Source organism: Colius striatus, chromosome 9 (genome assembly GCF_028858725.1).
Source record: "Colius striatus isolate bColStr4 chromosome 9, bColStr4.1.hap1, whole genome shotgun sequence".
In the NCBI taxonomy this organism is placed as follows: Eukaryota; Metazoa; Chordata; class Aves; order Coliiformes; family Coliidae; genus Colius; species Colius striatus.
In genome coordinates this window covers 34,951,638-34,969,127 of record NC_084767.1, presented here as the reverse complement: position 1 = coordinate 34,969,127, position 17,490 = coordinate 34,951,638, and the positions used below count along the sequence as shown (strand labels likewise).

Here is a 17,490-nt window from a genome sequence, read left to right as displayed (position 1 = left end):
TTGGGATGATACTTCCGTGCACAAACCTGTAAAAATAGGTCTGGTATTTTTCTCCAGAAATGTAATGGATTAGACCTGTTCCTGAGTTGACTTTGCAGCTCAGATTTACTCTAGTGAAAAGGTAAATAAGCAAAACTTGAAAGGAATAGCCAGAATGCATAAAAAAATGCAAGTTCTGATTCAAACAAGGTGCACTCCTGCACCTTCTACACATAAAATTTCTTAAAAATAAATAAAAATTTCATCCATTTTGTGTCCTACTTAAAATTAAAGGTAGCATTGGGTTGCATTGATCCAAGAGAAAACAGTAAGTATTTTCCACTGTGACTTGAGTCCAGATATAAATTTCAAGTACTTGATTCAATATGAGGAAGATTAATTTATTGCCAGTTAAAGTATATTGATAGTGAGAAACAAACACAAATTAAAACAGCGCCTTCCTCTTGTGCTGCCCTCTTTCCCTTGGCTAAACTCCATACCTGCAGTCCCAAACACTTTCCCACCCTACCTGCCCCAACCTGAAGCAGTGCAGGATAAAGGGGAATGAGGGGTTGCAGTCAGTCTGTAACAGCTCCTTTCTATCACTCTATCCTCGTCAATCTTTCACCTGCTCCACACTATGGGTGTTCTCCACAGGCTGCAGTCAATCCTTTGGCATAAGCCTGTTCCTGCATGTCTTCTCCCTGTGGGTTGCAGTTCCTTCAGGAAATCTCCACCTGTTTTAGTTGTCCATGCGCTTCAGGGAAATACCTTCTCCAGAATCTGAAGCAATTCTTCCCTCTCCTCTGACCTTGGTATTCAGAGGCCTGCTTCTCTCCCTTCCTTCCTTCTCTGTGCTGTACAGCATTTTGCCCTTTCTTCAATATGCTTTCTGAGAGGTGCCACCAGCTTCACTGCTGAGCTCAGCTGTGTCCTGCAGAGGGTCCATTGCAGGGCTGTTTGGAACCAGCTGTGTCCTGCACAGAGATACTCAATACCTGGGCACCTGCACCCAATACAGAAGCATAACCTAAAAGCTGGAGATTAAGAATTTTCTGGCCTTTTCTCATGCTTCCAATTCAAGCTGTACCCAAAGAGTCATTTGTGTCTTGCACAATGGTCCAGATCCACAGACTGATCTGGATTCAAAATAACACAGGAGGTAGAAGGACAGTTACTTGTACAGATAATTTGCTCTCACCAGCACAGCCCTACAGTTGAGCTGGCTTGTGTGGAGATGCAAGTGCAGGAGCAGAACCTGTGGCAGGTGCTTCCTGAAAGAACTTCTGAAGTGGAGGCGTCAGTGGAGCTCATTCCAGCATCTCCTCCTCAAGGAAAACATAATGGTATCCTACATTTCAGTCATGTAAGGAATCAACCTCCAGCACAATAAAAATTAATCCCCAAACATGGGAAACTGAAGATGACAGCAGTTTTTTTAAAAGAGAAATTTTTGTTTCTGTATTGCTCTGGATGGGAGAAAAAGGCAACAGAACAGCAGAAAAATGGTAGATGACAATATGTTAAAACAATTCCCTTACTCATAAAGAGTGCTAACTACACTGCAAAGGAAAAAAGGAGACAAAGGAAAAAAAACAAAACAAAGGAGGCCAGGGAGAGGTAAGTCTACGGCTTGTATTATGTTCAGAGTTAGACATGCACTAGAACCTGACATAAAAAACCTGTGCGCCCACTAAATTATTGTCAAAATAGCAGTTTAAGACTGGCAAAGCTCTCTTTCTGCAGCTCATCTGTTTTCAGCAGAAGGTTAAGAAGGCTCTCACTTTGTCCATCTCCTTCCATGTACACCTTGATGTGATAATAGCACTGTCAACAGCCAAGAATATAGAGCTGTTACACCAGTTTGCATTCAGAAGGTAACTAGTGCACTGAAGATAAATGCAAATATACATGATTACCATTCTAGCTTTTATTAGATGTGAGCTCAGAGCACAAACAGGACCAAAATCAACAATTAAAAAAAAGCTGTATATTGAAAACACATTTACCATTTAAAGTGAACAACTTAAGCCAGAAGAAACTGAAATCTTGAGCTGTAACTTTGAGAGCTTTCTGTCTCCTGGAAGCAGCTTTTTAGAAACTTCACTTCCTTTTCTGTTCTCTGCTCTGATCTCTTGACAGTTACCTGGAGTACTCTCAGAGCTAAGTGATCCTGACAAAACATCCAACACATATTGTTAAAAGTAGAAGCTAATGAGGAAACACCTGCATACTTCAGAAAACTGAGGTGTCATTTATAAGAAACATAAAAAAATAATTTTATTTATCTCTCCCATTTAATTTTAGCTTTAAGAGAAATATCTGTGAGAAAAAGTTAAATGTTAAAAGAGAATTTTCAGCATGGTCCTTTAGGAATTAAACACTGCACACTTAGATCTAGAAGATTTTTTTTTTTAGGCCAAACTGTGGCTAATTCACAAAACCACTGCTAAACTCTAAGCTGAAGGGCAGGGTACTGTGATGTTTGTCAAGGTACTGTGAGGAGGGTACCTTGGGAAGTGAAGAGCAAGAACGCCTACTTTTACTCTGATATTCTTCAATGACTCCATTCTACCAGCTGCCATTCCCAAATTACAGCATGCTTGAAGGTGACCATTGTAAGTGCTCCCAACTCACTCAGGCTTTGCACACTGTCCATCAAGTTTTCACACAGGGAGACCTCTATCTTCCCATAAGATATAAAACAGAAGTCCATGTACCATCCTTGAGGAGATAAATATAAGCAACAGTGCATCGGGTAGAAACATAAGTGATGTTCTTCTTGGGAGGTGGAAGAAACTCAACAAGTACTGCAGAACACACGGATCTGGCCTCAGAATTTGTCCCTAGCTCAGTTAGAGCTCAGATTAAGTTGAAGGATCTGCCAGTCCTTGAAACTTGACCATTTATGACACTATTGGTTTCACTAAACCAATGCAAATTCCAAGCACAAAGAAAATTTGTCACATCTAGATTTGATATGGTCTAGATGTTTACACACAAATTCTGTTTTGCAGATACTGTTATTGACATGCTGTTAGGTGACCAGGTCATATTATATAAATGAAAAGGAAGTGCCCTTATGGGATGGGAGAGGTTGTAAGTAAGGAATCTGGTGTCATCTCTATTTCTCGTCCTACCCTTTCCCCTGCATGAATTTGGATCTATAACCGCTGTTCTGTAATTGCTCCTGAACCCAGTGATATGCATCACAGATCGAAATTAACCTACAGAGGAAGAAAAGTGCCAAACCTTTCAGGCTCTGAACATGGTGGTTTTGAAGAACAGTTTGTAACTCTTCCTGTTCAGGATAAAAAGAAAAAAAAAATTGAAAAGGCTTTGGTTGTTTCAGGTTATCACAGGGTTAGAAGTATACACTAACATTTCCTCATAATGAATTTCCACAGAAATACAACATTATGCACTTGTAAAAAGCAATACTGTAAAAAGCATGCATCTGAAAGCACTTCAGAAAAAGCTCTCCATTGCTTCTTCATAAAACAAGCTTTCACTTACATTAAAAAAATGTACACACACAATACAAAGATCAGGAGGCACCACTGGCCTACAGTTTCAGTATTACATGCAACGATGGCAAGGCATCCTAAGTACTCATTAACATTCTGCTATGTACTCATATAAATATCAAGATCTGTCCAAACACTAGGCATCTTGTCAAGCAGAGCAGAGAGACACAGTAATTCTAATGTTTCTGAAAAGGAAGATTTACTTTTCTTCTCTTTTGAAAAATTCTCTTCCACCAAAGAGTGTGGGCTTTATAGAAGTCGTGTCATCAACCTTTGATCTCCTCCATTCTGTTCCTGCAGGTCCTCCCATAAGATCTTACACAACTTCTTCATAATCTCCATGTCCCTTTCATGGTTGTACAACTTCCTGAGTGCGCAAGCAGAAAGAATGACTATGTCAGAACACAAAGAAAATCATCACTGTTTCTCAAGGGGCATAGAGACTAGCAAGGACTAGCACAGAAAACATTAGCCTGGAATGCAGACACTTGGACTGAACTTCTGCCTTTCCCACTGATCTGCCACTGCACACATCTCTGTTTCTGGCTCTCTTACTGCCATTTGATGGCCATACCTAATTAGACTTTAAATAGTATGCAGAATAGTTTTAGTTTCTAGAATTAGTAGAAACAAGTCTTTCCTGGAGCCAGTGAACCATAAACATTTAAACAAAGGATAGAGCTAAACTACTAGTAAAACACTGTTAAAAAATTTATGCTGTATTGACAATGTTCTGCTGTAGAAATCTAAGTATGTTAGAAAAATAACCTAATGGCAGATGTAATAATATGTAAGTTTTTCTCTCTAGTTCCTTCACATTGAAGACACAGAAATCAACTGTTATGAAATGTTTCTACTATTAACAGATTTCCATCCTACGAGCCTTATGAATCTCTATTACAAAAAAGATCAGGAAGAGCGAGAAATTTACTTTGCTTAGAACAGCATGCTCTTGTTTAAAGAGGTAGACTGTCATTAACAGAAGCTCCGTACATGCCAAATGACCAACTGAGCTGCACTGCAGAGAGCTAAGAATGGTTGAAATGAAAACATGAATTCCAGTTATCCACATTAAAAGATCTGATTACATGTGCCCTAAAATATCTGCATCATTTAACCACAGTTAAGTGTAATTAAAACTGTATTAAACTACATGTAAGCAACTGTATTCACGTTTCCATTTTCTTTTTTTTTTTCAGACACACACAATCCTGTATGCATATATAACTTTAAACTATTAAGCATCCAAAGGTAACTTTTTTCCATAAAGAGGTCAGAGATTATCATATACATGCCTTTAACAAGGTTTCTTCTATCTAGCAGAGGCTAATAGACTACTGATGAGAATTATTTCCACAGCATCCAATACTCTTATTTTTCTGTCCAGGGAAGACTGCTTCAGACAGGCATACTTGTTATTTGTCCTCAGAAAGCTTTCTCTGTTTTTAAAACCCCACCTGTATTAGAATAGAATGGAATCCTAGATGACAAACACTTACTAATACTTTACTGATACAGTAGTACTGTTTATGATCACTCCTTTGAAGACACTCTCCAGAAAATACATCAAATCCCTTCAGAAAAGAAACATGCCTCTTGTCACATGCATTAAAAATGGAATGAGATACTACATTGGAACAGCTTACATTGAAAAAAAAGCCCAAACAAACACAACACATACTCCTGTCATTTGACAAGATTTTTGCCTTTCCCTCTCTCCTCCCAAATCATACCTTAGTTGTTGCTTGTTGGATAGACCTGCTGGATAGCTTCTGACCTAAAAAAATCAGCACAGCCTGTTTTACACAATGCTTGTTTCATTTATTAATGAGGTGCATTGTTGCTAGGAGAAGATAATCATTACTGATGAGATAGGCTTTGAAGTTTATTCCTATAAAAGTCTTGTTCAGAAACGATGGGCAGACCAAGGAGAATTTTCTCATCAGAGATCCATAAAAAGCAGTAACTTTTCACAGCACCATCCTCAGCTATATCACACTTTCTATTCTTAATAGAACAGATTCTTTCTGTCTAACCTTCTGAGAATATACCTATTTGAATAGGCTTAAGTGAGCAAATTGTAAGTTTGACAACAGACAGACAAGTCAACAGCCAGCTACTATCCACAGCCAGAAAAAGGAACTCAACTGAAATGAAAGAGACCAGCTTCTCAACATAAAGCCATAACAGCTGGCAGAACTATTCTTTTCTTGTTTTCTCAAATTTTTTTTTCAATTTCCATAAATGTAACAAATGTCCTGTGAAATGTGAGTGTCTGGTGCTCATCCAGGAAAGGATGATACACCCCAAAACAAGCAAAGAAAAAATTTAATGCAATTAAAAGGAACATCTGGACTTTGGATCCTTGGAAGACAGGAAGAAAATCTGACAAGAGTAAATCTTCCACTGTTTACTTTCACAGTGAATTTGCCAGCTGATCCAACACCATAACAGTGAAGCATTGAAAATGAGAGGGCCTAAGGGCCAAATAGGATTTAGGTGGAAGCCTTAGTAAGTGTAAAGGAAGAGCATGCTTGAGTTTGATAGAGCTGCAGTCCAAGAGACAAGCACATTAATTCAGTTGGGAAGGTGTATTTTCCTTGATAACATGTAAAGGAAAAGAGTCTACACTCCTGTTTTGAAGCTCCAAGAGAAGTTTCTTCTTCATTTTGGAAGAATGGGTGTTTCAGACTATGGGAAGTCATTTACCTGAATCTGGTACTCACCAAAACTCAAGCAGCTTTGTTGGTTCAGAAGGCAAAACAGACCTTCCTTCTCCTTCATACCTTTAAATTCTCACCATGAACTCCATCTGTCCACTATCAGCTCCTATCAGGGGCTGCACTGAACCTTTGCAATGGGCTCACTCACAACTCCCAGAGCCCCAGAGTGCCTCCAGTATAGCCCCCTCCAGCCCTTCCAGCAGGACTCTTTCTTTTCACACACCTTCAGGACCTTCCACCTGGTCTCCCTGGAGCTGTTCTACTTGTTCTCCATTCCCAGAAACCACTGCCTTGAAGTAGCTCTTGCATTTCTCCCCAAGAGTACCCATAACCACAACATTGACCATTACTTTAAAAGTATTTTAAATTTGAATAGGAATATGATACATTAAATCATGATATAAATATACACACACACACACACACACACACATCTACATATACAAACATTTGTGTGTCTAGATTTTGTACAAACTGTAACAACCTTTATACCACAAAAAAGACTCATTAACACTACCGGCTTCCACTCAAGAGGAATGAGAGCCATGGATATATGCCCTTTTACATCTTCCTTACATTTAAGCAAAAAGCTACTTTTGTATGCACATACAAAAGTGCAGTCCTTCTTATAAAGCCAACCAACCGCTGTTATGGATCACCAACAATGAGGATAAACTGGAGAATAATTCATTCATTTACAGTACTGTTGAAGCTCAGGGTTTCCAGGCTTGCAAAATAAATGCTTGAACATAACAACCACAAGAAAACAAAGTAAACATCATAAAAACATCTACAATTCCAACACAAAGTAATAACCAACTACTTTACATGAAGGTATGTAGCCTCCTCTGAAAAATCAGCCTCACATATTCTATTCAAACAAATTTAACTGCATTGAAAGTGGCATTGTTTACTTGTGATTTTTCTAATAAAAATAAGAAGAGTCCTTTCTACGAAATTTAGGTGGACATTAGTGAACAATGGTGTTAAGTTGAATATAGAGTCTTGATAGGGGTGATGAATTCTCATGTCCCTCCATTAGCAATATGCATAAAACAAATGTTAACATACCCTTCAGAGAGGAAAGGTTACGCTAAATTAAAAAACAGCACAGTAATAAACTGAAATATGTGTTTGGAAGAAAAAGAACTGAAATTCTGTGAAAATGCCAAAAACTGAAAAAAAAACATGAGTATTGTCTGAAGGAACATTTCAAGTAAAATTTTTCAATGAACAGAACTGAAACTTATCCCAGGCTTTTAAAAACAACTAATTCTTTACTGCTTCTTTATATTTCTCCCTACTTTTAGTTCTATTCTTTTCAGAGTACCATGCAAATCAGCATAGATTTACAGTCTGCAATTCAAGATGAACTAAGAGAGTATTTCCACCAGCTGTGAGCACTAAACCAAAAACAGAAGTACTGTCATAAATATTGTTCAGCACAAGATGAGACTCTAGCTCATGCTGGGAAGAACAGTGACTGTTAAACCACAAATGTATTATCTGCTTTCAAGAGAACTAAAACTCAAATAACAACCTCTTACTGGTAATCTTGAGTTGTAATTTTTTTCTTTTTTTTGAGACTAAGCATTCTCAAAAAATAGGAATAATTCTCAAAAATAAGTAATATGGAGAAAGACAGTATAATTTGGAATGCATAAGTTTAAACAAAGGAAAACCAAAGGTGATGGAATCACTGAATACAGCAGTGTGGAAGAAGGTACTCATTCTGCTATATAAAGTTGGAAAAGAAAAGGTGACTGCTACCTGTGTGCTTCACAACCATGACTACAGCAATAAAATCCATTCTGGATATATTTAACCAACAAAAAACCTCTGAAGAGTGAACACCTTGTGGAATTCTACCTTCCCAGAAATGAGTAAGTGTTCTGGTTTCAGCAGGAGCAGAGTTAATTTTCTTCCTAGTAGCTGTTACGGTGCTGTGTTTTGGATTTAGAGTGAGAATAATGTTGATAACACATTGGTGTTTTAGTTGTGGCTGAGCAGTGTTTAAAGTAAAAGTCAAAGCCTTTTCCACCTCTTGAGGGTGTACAAAAAGTTGGGAGGGGACACAGCTGAGACAGCTGACTCCAACTAGCCAAAGAGGTATGCCATAACATATGACATCATGTCCAGCATATAAACTAGGGGGAAAGCTGGTCAGGAGCCATTACAGTAATAATTATTATTCCTATTAAGCTGTCTTTATCTCAATCCACAGTTTTTACTTTTTTTTCCCCAACTCTCTTCCTCATCCCACTGGGGGTGGGGAGGAGGTGAGTCAGCATCTGTGTGGTGTTTAGCTGCCTGCCAGGTTAAGCCATGACAGTAAGGCACACCACAAGCCAGTGTGGAAATTAAATATGAGAGACGCCAAACAACTGGAGAGTCTCTATACACTTGCATAATAAAAAACTGATCCTTATTAAGTAAGATTGTGATCCTGTTGCAGAATTCTAATTTAAACTAACCCATAAACATTAGCTTTAAATGAACAGCATTAAGAATGTTAGTTAACTCCATGAAAGTTAATATGTATAAAGGTCAGACTAAGATATATAACAGATGCTCCATATAAAGGCACTAGGAATCCAAGTTCAGTGTCAGACTTTTGAGTATTTAAAGCTATAAAACTTTCAAAAGAAAATACAAAATTAAAGTGGCCACTATTTAGATGATATGTGTGAATGCCTTAAATGTATGCTAACAAATTTAACAATCTTAAAATGTTAATCTTTATGTTCATATAATATTCCTAACATTTTCTCCCCTACATAAATGAGCCTATCTTTTTCCTCCTTGTTTTTTTTTGGGGGAGGGAGCTTTTTTTTAAGTCTGAAAAACAGAAAATCCACAGATTGTATTCTTGTCCAGCATACAGAAAAAAATACCTACTTTTATGATCAAGATCTCAACCACTTCATATCATAGGAACTAATAACGAACTGCTGATTTAGCTTTATACAAAATACTGACTATTGCTTTAAGAATTCAACATCTGAAGCAAACTTTGTTATTGTTTAACCTGGTGTCTATGTTGGCATCAGTTTTGTTTCATTTATTGCTTTAAATGAGTCAAAGTTACTTGTAGTTTTTTCTTAGTAAAACATGTCTGTCAGATTATACAACTCAGTGCTTGTCACTTATGGCTTTGGCTTAAACATTGCTATATTATTTTATCATATTCATATTTTTAAAGATTCCTGGAAATTATTTTAAGTAACATGGACTAAAAGTCCTAAAAGCTGCCATCATTGACAAAGATGTTTGTATTCTGAATCTTATAATGACAGCACACTTGCACATATTGCTTGGATTTACTGCTGGCTTTGTTTTCTTGGGCCTTTCTTTGTTAATAATGTACCCATAAGCCCTACACCATGAACAGCAGCAGGTTAAATCATATTTATCTGAGCTGACAGCATACTGACTTAAAGCAAAAGGTAGATAAGCTGAAAGGGCAGCATGAATAATTTTCCATGAGACAAGACTCCTCTTTAGTTGTTACGACCAAGCACTGTACCACTGCAAAGGCTGCGTGCAGCAATGAACCTCATTATAAAGCCAAAACATAAGTCCGAATATGTCAAAGTTGAAAACACTGACCAGTACAATTCACACACTTTTCTTCATCATATAACCTCACGTTCACCTGGCAACCTCACCTTTCTCCTGTCCTTGACCTTCACACCATTAACATTATGGTCAGGCCAAAGTTGCATTTTCTTAAGCATCCATGTCCTCTGTCACTTTGAAATTTAGCATCTTGAACCTTCATTTTGTCACAAAACCATTGATGAAACGATACACTTGGCTGTTGGATTCTACAGTCTTGGAGGTGGCAGACCCCGTGGTCTCTGTAGTGCTCTAACAGTCGACGCTCTCAAGGAGAAAAAGCAAACCCAGCATTGTGATTCATGTTCTAAAGCTAAGGAATTGTGGTAGACCTTCAGAAAAGTTAACCAAAATTGGTTGTGTGGATAGCATCCAAATTACTCAAAACTTGAAATAGAAGAAATAAGTGTTCCACGGGGCAACTAAATGACCTGGAATTGCCAGTGAGCTAAATCAAAACAGCTGTCTGTTGGAACTAGTGTCAAATAAGACTTAAAAAGAATGGCACAATGGCAGTACCTGCCTTTCTTTCCAAGACACTTAAGAGTTCTCCGATTTGAAAACATCCTTTCAGGCTTCACAGATTTAAACAGGTGAGGAGCTATGGCAGTCTCTGACTTTATCTGGCTCCACAGACAATGCTTTTTCTCTTGACTCTTGTTTAATTCCGCTCACACAGATAACACCCTCTGTATTTTCTTCAGCTTAAAAACAAAACAAAAAGAAAACACTGAAGTTCAAACTCTGCTGACGTTTCAGCACCAATAACTGTAGGCATATCTCAGAAACTCAAGCTAATAAATAAAAGATTTGTGAAGTTAATTGCTGTCTTGTTTAACAGCCAGTTATGTGATCTGTTGTGATATAAAACATGGCAAGTTGACATGAATTTACTTCAGTAAGGACCCCCTTGAGCAAGAATATTTAAAATGTTTTATATAAAAAAACCCCAGTGTGTCTGGAGATATAAAAGTACTCTCACAAAATGTCTTTCCTCTTTCCATGGATATATAAAGCTGCTATTTTTTTTTCCCAGGGAAACGGAGGGATGAGGTGCTATTGCTGAAAAAAAATAACTCTAAAGCACATTGATTTAGAGAATGACTTACACTTGGGGCATGGCTGGCCATCGCTTAATGACAGTACACGCATTTTTAGCTGGAAATAGCTTAAGTTAGCACTTGGACAAGAGAAAATGTAGAACATACCATATAATTTTAACCAAGTGCACGTGTTTAACTCTATGCACACACAGAGGAAAAAAGTATTTTGAAATATACACTAACTGAACTGCTAAATGTTTCCCCCAAATGAGCTCTATTCCCTCTTCAGCCTACACTGACTTTTGTCCTCCTGCTCTCCAGTCAAAGAACTTGTCTCTGAAAAAAAAAAAAAAAAGTAGCTGTTCATTTTATAGGCAACACTTCCATATAACTTAGCAATGGCACTAATATTCTGCCAATGTCTAAATTGAGGCTGGTGATGACAGTCTGAGATCTTGAGCAGAAAAAAAACTAAGGAAATCCCAAAGGTACAGCAACTTTAGTCTCTGCAGTGACATAAATTTATATTTGACTACATTTCTTTTTGTGTAACACAGTTTTTCTTTAAAAATTCACTTGCAACACTCATCACTCACAAAAACATTTGAAAGGCATTAACCACTAGATTGAACAAGTGAGTTAAACAAATGAATGGAGGAGGTGCATTTAAGCATTTGACACCATCTCCCACAGCATCCTCACAGCAAAACAGAAGAACTGTGGGCTGGATGATCAGGTAGTGAGGTGGATTGTTAACTGGTTGGAGGGAAGAAGGCAGAGAGTTGTGATCAATGGAGCAGGGTCTGGTTGGTGGTCTATATCTAGTGGAGTCCCTCAGGGGTCAGTGCTGGGACTGGTACTGTTCAATATATTCATTAATGACCTTGATGAGGGAAAAAAGGGCACTGTCAGGAAGTTTTCTGATGATACTAAACTGGGGGGAGTGGCTGACACACCAGAAGGCTGTGCTGCCATTCAACGAGACCTGGACAGGCTGGAGAGTTGGGCAGGGAAAAATCTAGTGAAATTCAACAAGGTCAAGTGTAGAGTCTTGTACCTGGGAAACAATAACTCCATGTACCAGTACAGGTTGGGGAATGAACTCTTAGAGAGTAGTGTAGGGGAAAGGGTCCTGGGGGTCCTGGTGGACGGCAGGATGAGCATGAGTCGGCAATGTGCCCTCATGGCCAAGAAGGCCAATAGCACCCTGGGGTGTATTAGAAGGGCTGTGCTTAGTGGGTCGAGAGAGGTTCTCCGGCCCCTCTACTCTGCCCTTGTGAGACCACATCTGGAATATTGTGTCCAGTTTTGGGCCCCCCAGTTCAAGAAGGACAGAGAGCTGCTGGAGAGAGTTCAGCACAGGGCCACCAAGACGATGAAGGCAGCGGAGCATCTCCCTTATGATGAAAGGCTGAGGGAGCTGGGGCTCTTCTGCTTGGAGAAGATTGAGGGTTGACCTTATTAATGTTTACAAACATGTAAAGGGTGAGTGTCAGGAGGATGAAGCCAGGCTCTTCTCAATGATGTCCAACAATAAGACAAAGGACAATGGGTCTGGAACACAAACTGGAACACAAAAGGTTCCAAAGAAATATTTGGAAGAATTTCTTCACTGTGAGGGTGATGGAGCACTGGAACAGGCTGCCCAGGTGGGTTGCTGAGTCTCCTTCACTGGGGTCATTCAAAACCCACCGGGATGAGTTCCTGTGTGATCTCCTACTCAAGGAGGTCCTGCTCTGGCAGAGGTGTCAGACTAGATGATCTTTCGAGGTCCCTTCCAACACTTAAGATTCTGACATTCTGTGCATTTGATAACCTCTCTGGAATTCTTTTACCCTGAAGGAGAGTAGTCAAATTCAATTCTAAAAGGGAAAACAACGAGTTACACAAACATTTGAGTACAGCAGGTAGAGAATCCCCTAAATTTAACTTTGACAATACTGTCACAGTATTGTCAAATCCCAATATTATTCTAACATATATATGAATTCTGTGTACTTGCTCATGTTTATCTTTACTTTCTTTTTATTTCTTCACGTAGTCTTATATTTGTATTTTCAGAATATTACAGAATTTAGTACAAATTAAGTTTTGCTGACTTGCAAAAGTCATAGAATCATAGAATCATTATGGTTAGGAAAGATCTTTAAGATCATCAAGTCCAACCAGAAATCATCAGGACATGTGGAGATATTCTTGCAAAACTACTTGAGACATCTTTTTAGAAGTCACAGAGAACAAGAAAATACAGAAATAATAAAGCATTGCACAGACAAGATTTCAAATTCTGTGGTTAGTCAAAAGGATATGTATGCTCCATATCTTAAGAGGTTTTATTCACCAAGAATCAGAAATTGTTCTTTGAGAATGCAAGATTTCATTCTCAATCGGGTTTCATGGCTGAGACTTCAAAGACTGTATCTATATTCAACAACAACGGCCTTAATGAGCCTTCTATTTTGAGAGAACATTATTTATGTGTATTTATGTGTATTTATGTGTTATTTATTGTATATTTTTATAAAGTATTTTCAAATAGAAGTTTGAAATTCCAAGCAATTACATACAACTCTAACTAAAGCATATGGATGACTACAGAATCCTAGAAAAAGTTTATTTAAAAAACTCAGAAATCTGCTGGGATGGTGAAAAGAAAGAAGTTGTCAAAACCCCCATGTTTGTTTCCAAAGAGTTCTAACTAAATTTAATACTGGTTATTTCCTGTTCTTATTTTTCCTTCTAAAAGTTATTTTGGAGATCATAAATTTAGCTGAACATTAGGATTTTGGGGAAAAAAATTGTGTTCATCAAATAAGTTCATATTTGGCCAAAGAAAATAATAAGCAGTTTAACTAAGAAGTTCTCTCTTCAGGAAAAAAAAAAAAAAAATCTAAGTTTTGGGTTGGTTGGTTTTGTGTTTTTTAACAGTCATCATGTTTGAATAGTAAAAACTAATTAGAATCAGCTGAAAGAAGTCTATGCTGGATTTCCCTGTTATCAACACATTTCTTTCCTTTGTTTACGCAGACAGAACAAAATCCATCATACTTTCTGTATTTTTATATTATTGGGAAGACTGCAACTTACTAAATGCTGGATGACTGTCCATAACGTGCACTGGAATAGTCTGTACATCTCCCAAGAGAATCTGATGGACTCCTCCTTCTAGGCTTCTCAAGTCATCTACTGCTCCAACAGCTACCAACTGACCCATGGTGACCACACTCTGCTCAGAGCCAGGTGGAGTCCCAAAAGCAGAAGCAGCAGCACTATGGTGTGTTAGGCCAGCACCTGCTTGCAAACTGTGTCCGTGACTAAGAACTAGAGAATGGTTTGTTATCGAACTACCTATGGAATCCAGGAGACCTGCAGGGCTGGGAGGGGAATGGTTATTTACAGCTATTAGGGCTGTTGATCCATTAGTGGAGGTAAAAGTTGACTGCAGCTGTAATCCCTGTGAAAAAGAAGGCAGACTAATTAACATAAGAGTATTTACAGCAGGAGGAAACTGCATTTAATGGCACATATTTTGCAATGATGGAACTGCTTCTAATATCATCTCTTTGGAACAGCCAATCCCAGAGATGGTAGGCTAAAGTTGTATTAGACAACAATTAGGACAACAAACTCCAACAGTATCTAGAAGACTACTTATGACCATAAAGATCTAATTTTGCATTTATATGATTTCAAATAATTCCCCAATACTGCTGTTTGCACAAGAGGTGGGCTCTAAAAGCTAAGCATACTGCTTAAAAAAAAAGGGGGGTAAATGAAGCCAGAAAGAGAGGAAAAGAGTAATTAGAATAGCATTTTACTGCAGACTGTATTTCTAGGGAAGGCATCATGCCTTTCACTGAGGTTTAGGAAGTATGAAGGTTGCTTTTCAAAGTAGTTAGGGAAGAAGGCTAAGAGAGCCAAGCCTCAAAGGGAGATGAGCTTCTGAAGAAACTCTTTTAGCTTGACATTCTTATCCCCACTCTTCAGCCTTTCAAACTAGAAGTTTACAGATATGGGCTAGAAGCTGTCTTAGGCTTTTAGCATACTGTCTTAAGAGGCTAAAGAGGATTCAAAAGGAGCAAGACTGACTTCTCTTTCCTCAGTTTTGCAGTATTTTTCCTTATGAAATGACTGGAACACATGGAAAAAGAACAGGCATTCGTTTGGGGCAGAAGCTCAATACTTTCATCTTCTTGGGTTTGTGTTCACAAGGGACCTTAACTTTGAAGTGTCAAAAGATGGTAGTGGGATCCCCTGTATGACAGCTATATGCTAAATGTGACATCCAAGAGAGGCCAAAGTAAGAGTTGACTTTGGCTGTGTTACCTAGCCAGTGTTTGGGATCATTAGCTGAAAGGGAATCTGCTGGTCTCAGCTCACTTTAGCATTCCCAGCATCAAACATCTGCCATTCTGTAAACAACTTGACCACACCTGAATTTGTGCAAATATCTTGGGCTGAAGTGAAGAGAGTGAAGACAATAGCTGAGCTGTTTCTGGTAGCAAGGACTCCCCACTCTGGTTGGATTCTGTTTTGGGGATGACTGACTCCCCTGCTGAGCTCCCTATGACATCAGAGAGAAGCACAGTTACAACAAATTTCTTCTTCCTGTTCACAGACTCCTGTGTGAACTAAACAAATCCCTTCAATCTCAATATAGATATATAAAAGATATGTATATACATACATGATGTCCTGTTTGCAGAAGAACTTGAATGCTAAAGAAAAAAGGCTGGGCATAATGTAGGAAGATTATATCTGCCTGGTCAGAGTAAAAAAAGCAGCAACAGTAAATTCATTTTGGAGTGTGAATTAATTGCACTCTATACCATGCTTGGAATTTCTAGCTATAACACAAAAAGCTGAAACATTTCTATCAAAGCAGTAAACAAATGATTTGACAATACATACACCTCAATAAGGGCTCAAAAACAGACATAAAAAGAAAGGGTTGTCTTCTAAAAGAAAAATATACACAAAAATCCTCTGTCTCACCACTCTCCTCTGAACATCTTTGTGGAATTAGGATAACTTTTATGCAACAGCACACCAAAAGTCCATTTATCTGTAGGCTGAAAAGCCTACACATTATGTAATATCCTCAAAATTCTTATTTAATGCAAGAATGATGGACTTCATTTTCTGAAGACTTGTAAAAATTAAGACTCATTTGCAGCAACTTGGGTTTTATATTTCCTGCTACAACTAAGTTAAGAAATAGATTGGGGAGTGACAGGAGCCAAAGAGGAAAGAAACCCAAACATATCAGGACTTCTTCAGACAAGAACTGTAGTGGAGGATAACTGTCATCATGAGTAAATCTTTAAACATGATGTCTGTGGCTGTGGCCTTTTGGTCTCTGTAGCGTTTTCTATCTGCTGTCTCGAACAAAAAGTACCCAACACCATGTTCCAGTTAAATGTGGAAACAAGCTGGCAGTGAGATTAAAAATATTTAGGAAGTCTGCAGCACTATCACAATTAGGCTCTTCTACCTTGTTGCAATCATATCCTTGCTAAAAGCCAACAACTTTTCTGATGAGTTTCATACCAAATCTATTAAACAAGGTATGAGGAAACATCCACAAACAATCAGCAAAATACTTTTGGTGTCATACTAGACAAAATATGGTCAAAATCCAGGGAAATGGGCAAAATAATCTCACTTTAAATTTATTATCAGCCATCACAATCCAGAAAAGCATCTTAGCCTACTAACAATCCTAACTATATGGGTAGCAAGTAGGTCTAGTAACAAACACTTGTATTTTGTTATAGTACATATTTTGAAGTCAAAGTTAGGAATCAGCTTTCCACAAAGGAAAAATAGCAGAACTGGTATCTTCAAAAAAACAGACCTTCTCCCATGGATGCATAAATCCAAGTTTCTACAGAAATCCACACTATCTACACTAGTTTTGCAGAAGAGTGGGAGGAACACTTTGTTAGGTGGCTCAACAATTGCTGTAAAGAGATGCTGCTTTAGTTTCACACATTAATAAAGAAGCCACACCACATAAACACCTGAAGAAAACATGTCTCACAGCTCTGCTGCCACAAAACACCCGTGTTTCTATATCTATTTGAAGCATTAACTAAAAATGGAAGAGTGCTCTGAATTCTGGTAACAGAAACACAGTGTTTTGTTGTTCAGGGTCTGATCCTAGCAGTGGAACTCATCACACTAGAGACTATGGGAAAAGCAGTAATCCCAATATGCATTCAAGTCCTTTGTAGCAAGATTTTTAAGCATGTGTGAAGCATAAATCATCATGGAACTGAAGTACTCAGCTGGCTCCTGTGTACTCTGTGCCCTGTTCAGTAGGAATTTAATTCTATCAGCTTAAGTGCTATTAGCTGCTATCTTCATCCAAGGTAAAATGTTCTTTCCACGTAACTATCCTGTTAAAATCTTCAGTTGCTTGAGGATGACAAATAAAAGTAAAATATATAAATTTCAGATTTCTGCCACACCCATCATGACTATGCAAACTTTTCCATGCATGTAGTCAAATAGTTAAAAAATAGGATGTCAAAACAGACAACCAAAACGCTGTTTCTTAATTGTAACTGAGTGTCAGAACATGACAGCAACCTCCCT

The 17,490-nt window shown here is 38.2% G+C and overlaps 1 protein-coding gene across 3 annotated transcripts in view; it reads right to left on the bottom strand.

The window, feature by feature from the left end:
- Positions 1–4,811: 4,811 nt before the first annotated feature.
- CARF (calcium responsive transcription factor) overlaps positions 4,812–17,490 on the bottom strand; it is a 35,040-nt gene continuing 22,361 nt past the window's right edge. For 2 of the 3 annotated variants that reach the window (XM_062002410.1, XM_062002411.1), the window contains exons 12-14: positions 15,324–15,454; positions 13,978–14,344; positions 12,602–12,752 (exon numbers count right to left, since the gene is read on the bottom strand). In XM_062002410.1, the coding sequence (XP_061858394.1) occupies positions 12,607–12,752; positions 13,978–14,344; positions 15,324–15,454 (644 nt within the window). In that variant the 3' untranslated portion in view covers positions 12,602–12,606. Of the gene's footprint in view, positions 4,964–10,366; positions 10,552–12,601; positions 12,753–13,977; positions 14,345–15,323; positions 15,455–17,490 lie in introns of those variants that run through there. The other variant, XM_062002412.1, reaches the window with a different exon arrangement.